Below are 5,727 nucleotides of genomic sequence, written 5' to 3' on the forward strand. Positions count from 1 at the left end.
GACGTATGTGGTATAACCGATTAAGTGATTACTTGATAAGCAAAGGGTATACAAATAATCTTACTTGCCCTTGTGTTTTCATTAAGAAAACAACATCCGGATATGTGATCATAGCTGTTTATGTTGATGATCTTAACATCATAGGTACAAATAAAGAGATCCATGAAGCCATTCAACTTCTAAAGAAAGAATTTGAAATGAAAGATCTCGGAAAAACCAAGTATTGCCTTGGTTTACAAATTGAGCATATGCCTAATGGTTTACTTGTACATCAAACAACATATACTGAAAAGATTTTGAAACGTTTCAATATGGACAAGGCAAAACCATTAAGTACTCCTATGGTTGTTAGATCACTCAATGTTGAAGCTGATCCATTTCGTCCATGTGAAGATCAAGAAGACATTCTTGGACCAGAAGTACCATATCTTAGTGCAATTGGAGCTCTTATGTATCTTACAAATTGTACAAGACCTGACATTTCTTTTGCAGTTAATTTGTTGGCAAGGTTCAGCTCTGCTCCTACCAAAAGACACTGGAATGGGATCAAACACATATTTCGATACCTTCGAGGAACTACTGATTTAGGATTATTTTATTCTAACGAATCAAAACAAGATTTGGTTGGTTATGCAGATGCAGGTTATTTATCTGATCCACATAAAGCTAAATCTCAAACTGGATATGTATTCCTAAATGGAGGTACTGCAATATCATGGCGTTCTCAAAAACAAACACTTGTTGCTACATCGTCAAATCATGCCGAAGTGATTGCATTACATGAAGCTACTCGAGAATGTTTTTGGTTGAGATCAATGACACAACTCATTACTGATTCTTGTGGACTAGAACGCGATAAAAGTCCAACAACTATCTATGAAGATAATGCAGCTTGCATAGCACAGATGAAAGAAGGGTATATCAAAAGTGACCGAACAAAACACATACCACCTAGATTCTTCTCATACACTCAAAATCTCATTAAGGACAACCAGATTGAAATGAGATATGTGCAATCTAGCAAAAACTCTGCTGATCTTTTCACGAAAGCACTTCCAACTGCTATTTTCAGAACACACGTTCATAACATTGGCATGAGACATGTTCAAAAGATGTAACAGCTGAAGCGATGTCTACTTGAGGGGGAGTCAACTCCATGCTGCACTCTTTTTCCCTTAGCTAAAGTTTTTTCCCACTGGGTTTTCTTTAGCAAGGTTTTTAACGAGGCAGTAATTTATAGTTGATCTTCAACAAAATAAAATTGCTATCCAAGGGGGAGTGTTATAATAATAATAATAATATAGATATGGATAGTCAATTTTGGTGTATACATATAGTCAATTTTGGTACACAAAGTATGTATTTTTATATTGAGATTTTAGGCTATAAATACTCATGAATGCAAGCATTAAACTTGCACCATTTCTCACACTTACAAAGTGTTTCTTTCTTTCTCTCCATTATCATCTTTGTTCTTACACTTCATTATTAGTATTCTAAATCAAGAATCAAATCACTAAAGGTAGTTATAAGCCTACTGAATTATAACATCAAGAATCAAACCACTAAAGGTAGTTATAAGCCTACTGAATTATAACATCAAGAATCAAACCACTAAAGGTAGTTATAAGCCTACTGAATTATAACATCAACCACTTTTTTATCTTCAACCAAGTATCATTTGTTAGTATAATTTACTGAATACATTCATACACACAAGATCATGGTATACACACTACAGATACACTTTAAGCAATATGCCAATCTACAATTACATGCCTAAGGCAGTGTTTGACTCCTTAATAAAATGATCAGAATGTATACCGAAAGAAAAATAATACTAAACCGTTCAACCTTTATTATTTAATCATCATTTTAATTAAAATAATCTTTTAATCATTCAACACCTCTATATTCTTTAATATCATTATTAAACTAGATCTAGAATACTAATAAAACAACTATATTTTTTATTTATTTAAAAGATTAATACGTTAATTCTACATTATTCATATTTTCATAGGGTTCATATAGAATAATTATCAAACAGTTGTTCAACACCAAGTTCAATAAGAACGGTTAAATCATTTAGATTTTAAAAATATTCATCTCCTAAGAGCACTCTCAATGGAAGTGTTAAAGTGTTGTCAATCTTTTAGCCAATAATTGGCACCATTGGGAGCAAAGTGCCAAAGTATTGCCAATCTTAGCGAGCCAATGATTTTGTGAATGTTGAGCATAAATCATCACGGGCTTTGTTGGTTTAATTGGTTGTACATTTTCCTTTAAGATGTGTACTATAGTTTATTTAATTAATTTATAGTGGTTGAGAAAAATGTGTGATGGTTGACAGTGATATGTGATGAGTTAGTGATATGTGATGGGTTAGTGATGAGAAGGAAATATGGAGAAAATAGTGATGTGGCGCTGTGTTAATTTGAAGACAGACTTCATGGTTGGGAGTGCTCTAAGTATCATCCTTTATTAAACGCAACCTTATTCAAGCACCTTTGGTAGAGATCCCATGTATTATATAGTAGTATAACGTAAGAATGCAACATCTGTAAGCATGCGATACCGAGTTCAAATTTGACCAACAATAATTAGCAAGCAAAGTAGAATAATCGGAGTTTTAAGTGTGGCCAAGGACCCGACTGATATTGCGGCTAACCTTTTAACATTCTGCTGCAAGAAGGCATTAATAATTAAGCAACATCCGATTCTTTTTTTCCGTTCAGGTGCAATTTGAGCATTCGGGAACCTCCAAGGGAAAGTTAAGTAGAAAATCAGAACACTTTGATAGTGTTTATGGGTCGGCCCTTAATAACCCGACCCATATCAATACGTTCTGCAACCTCACCCTGCCCATTTGGCCACCTCTAATATGAATACGCATTCTCTAAATTAGAAACAAATAATTAACTTCAAGAGGCGTTAACTACATAATACTTTGACTAATTTTGTACTTTCAAGTTACCATAAGAAACTTGTCCCAATACAAACATAAATGTTCATTTTAAGAGCAGAGTCCCAAACATTTATAACAATAACCGTCAGTAAATTGATGAAACATGAAGCATAATCAGACAATTCATTCCCATTTCCTCTCAACCAAAAATAACCCAAACCCACATCTTCAGGTAGTAATCAGATTCTAAGTTCATACCAAAAATAAGTAACACCATATAATCATACAAAATGTCAATACCCGATAGGCCAAAGTACACGTCTAGTTGCACAAATCTTTAATATCTTAACTACCCGAACAAATCATCATCGTCGCTTTCATCATTATGAATATTACTCTCCGATCTTACAGAAACCCTTTTTTCGTCGTCTTTAGCTTGAGAAGCAGCGTCCTTTCCTGCAGAATACGCCCAGGTAGACCCCACTTTAGTAGACAGTGAATCTCCGTACAGGTCATCGTAAATTCCAACTTTTAGGGAAGGAGCCTTGACTCTATTTAGTACTTCTTGTAGTTTATCGGTCACTCCTTTTGCGGAAACACCAACTTCCTTTGCAACAGTAGATTCCTTCCCTTTAGGTATTACCGTCGTTTGTACAAGTGATCCATATTTGCCAACAAGACTACTACCTTCTTTCACACCCATAGGACCTGGCTCCGTTTCCACGTCAGCACCGTCCGAAATCCCGACAACTTCAACCAGTTCTCCTCCGACTTGATCTCTGAATGCTACTCTTCTTGACACCTTAATTCTCTTTAAAGGTCTCTCTATCGAGTTGGATTCAATTTGAGTATCGGACAGATTATGACGGTTTACAAATGTGTTGTAAGCTAATACGGCTTCTTCATCAGATGGGTCAGGGGGTGGGGGTAGATTAATTGATGTTGCCAACGGAGGAGGGAAAAGGGCTTTATTGTCTTTTCTCAAAATGTAAACGCGAGTTGAAGCAGCAAACCGCAAAGATTGACCCACTTCAAGCTCGACGGGTGAATCCTTGCTTAATCTCTCGTTTGCAACAAATGTGCCATGTGCAGATCCTAGATCAATTACATATACACTGCAATACAATAATAGCAAACACTGTTTTAACAAAGACAGAAGAAGCCCATATGAAAAGGCAGTAAGTAAAGCAATATCAGACCTTCCATTTTTATGAGGAACAACAGCAGCGTGTTGTCGTGAGACCGATTGATGGTCAAGAACAAAATCACATGTTTGAAGCTGCCTCCCAAAGATCTGTCTTCGCTTATCGAGATTTATCTTGTCAATAACCTCACCATCCTTCAAAACATCAAGATAGTAGACACCAGGACGGGGTTCGATAGCCCAATCAGGAGGCTGCCAAATAGACTGTCCACCTCCAACTTGTGTACTATTAGATTGCTGTGGGCCCAACCCCACATTTGTGTTTGTTTGGACAGCTTTCTGATTAGTAGGGATATCAAAATGGTACGAATTTGGTTGCGGGGGATGAGAAACAGCTGGCTGTTTAGTTGGTTTGGTTGTTGCTGAAGAATTTGCTACCGCAAAGGGTTCTAAGGTTTGTGCCTTTTTGAAACGGTCAAGACCTGTTCTACCGTACATTGCTTTCTTCAAACAAATTCCTTAAGGATTACTCTATTTCCCAATTAACAATTCACTCTGATTGATACTGTACTGAGACACAAAATATTCCAAATTATATACTACAAATAAATTAGCTTGATATGTAATGTAAAATATGATATGATATAATTGTTCTAGACTAGAGTAACGAGTGAAACCCTAAACTCGGTTCAAAGAGCTAAGTAGAGTTTAAGGTGTAACATAAATCGACAAAAAAAATAATCCAAATTCAACGATATTTCCATTAATCTTGTGGATAATCAATCAGAAAGGCGTACTCCGTACAAATTAAACTCCAAACAAGTCAATTTTAGCTCTAGTTTCCGCCTACCTATGTTATGAGCAAAGTTACATACATATAAATCAATAAGCAGCCTGCAAGGTTGGGATGAGGATAATAGAATGTTTTATCTAAGTAAAACCTAATTACAGTCAAAGAAATGTTAGTGTTAGTACTGATTATGAATTTTATTACGTTGTTCAACATCAAATTCGTGCCCTAATCATGTACACACAGAGACATAGGTTTTTCTAGTAACTAAAGTAAAAACCTATTTTGCAGACTTGAGATGTAAAACAAAAATAAACAGAAAAACATAAAACATATTAAAACTTGCGGTACATAAAAACAAAATTTAGATGAAACCAACAGAAATAATATCACCGAAAATCGATTAATGTCCAAGTTATGAAACAATCAGTCAAGCGACGGCAGAATGTGCAGAATCGGATGAGCGATATGTGATGGAATTGTAAGAAATTTGTCGTACCTTTTGAAAGAAGGAAAAAAACGGGTGGGCAATTTCTTGTTAGCAAAAATGACCGACCCGACCTTCTCAGTCCTCCCGGATCCAATCTATGTTAACAGGTTTATAGCTAATGCATCCTTTATGCACCATTATGAGTCGTTTTAGGTAGGGCATGGAAAGTCAGTACAGAATCAATTTTGTTCCAATTAGTTACTCCGTATTTCTTTTACTCTTTTTAGGTAAGGGAACGAAGATAGACCATTATGGTATCGGTGGGTGGTAGCCGTAAAAATTATTGCGATTGTAAGGTCTCATCTTGTAAACATTTTTGTAAATCGTGTTATGTCTTTTATAGGAATGTTCCAAGATGTCTAACTTGTGAAATCAATTTGAGGTCAAGAGAGAGG

At 35.7% G+C, this 5,727-nt stretch overlaps 1 protein-coding gene across 4 annotated transcripts; it reads right to left on the bottom strand.

The window, feature by feature from the left end:
• Positions 1–2,954: 2,954 nt before the first annotated feature.
• Positions 2,955–5,506, bottom strand: LOC139869432 (protein phosphatase 1 regulatory inhibitor subunit PPP1R8 homolog). 4 transcript variants are annotated; one of them, XM_071857751.1, is made up of 3 exons: positions 5,342–5,506; positions 4,108–4,617; positions 2,955–4,023 (listed from the first exon to the last, which is right to left on the bottom strand). In XM_071857751.1, exons 2-3 carry the CDS (start codon positions 4,548–4,550, stop codon positions 3,258–3,260), a joined length of 1,209 nt encoding a protein of 402 aa, XP_071713852.1. In that variant the 5' UTR covers positions 4,551–4,617; positions 5,342–5,506; the 3' UTR covers positions 2,955–3,257. The 4 variants fall into 4 exon arrangements, with proteins under 4 accessions (XP_071713852.1, XP_071713858.1, XP_071713862.1 ...); XM_071857757.1 differs by having other exon boundaries at positions 4,108–4,622; XM_071857761.1 differs by lacking the exon at positions 5,342–5,506 and adding an exon at positions 5,236–5,335 and having other exon boundaries at positions 4,108–4,622.
• Between the last annotated feature and the right edge of the window lie 221 nt (positions 5,507–5,727).

This window comes from Rutidosis leptorrhynchoides, chromosome 1 (assembly GCF_046630445.1).
Source record: "Rutidosis leptorrhynchoides isolate AG116_Rl617_1_P2 chromosome 1, CSIRO_AGI_Rlap_v1, whole genome shotgun sequence".
In the NCBI taxonomy this organism is placed as follows: Eukaryota; Viridiplantae; Streptophyta; class Magnoliopsida; order Asterales; family Asteraceae; genus Rutidosis; species Rutidosis leptorrhynchoides.

What these genes read in the sequence shown, in the direction of transcription:
- LOC139869432 (XM_071857751.1), bottom strand. Translation starts at nt 4,550, where the DNA reads ATGTACGGTAGAACAGGTCTTGACCGTTTCAAAAAGGCACAAACCTTA. An exon ending in GTTCCTCATAAAAATGGAAG is followed by an intron (nt 4,024 to 4,107) that starts GTCTGATATTGC and finishes ATTGTATTGCAG; the next exon opens with TGTATATGTAATTGATCTAG.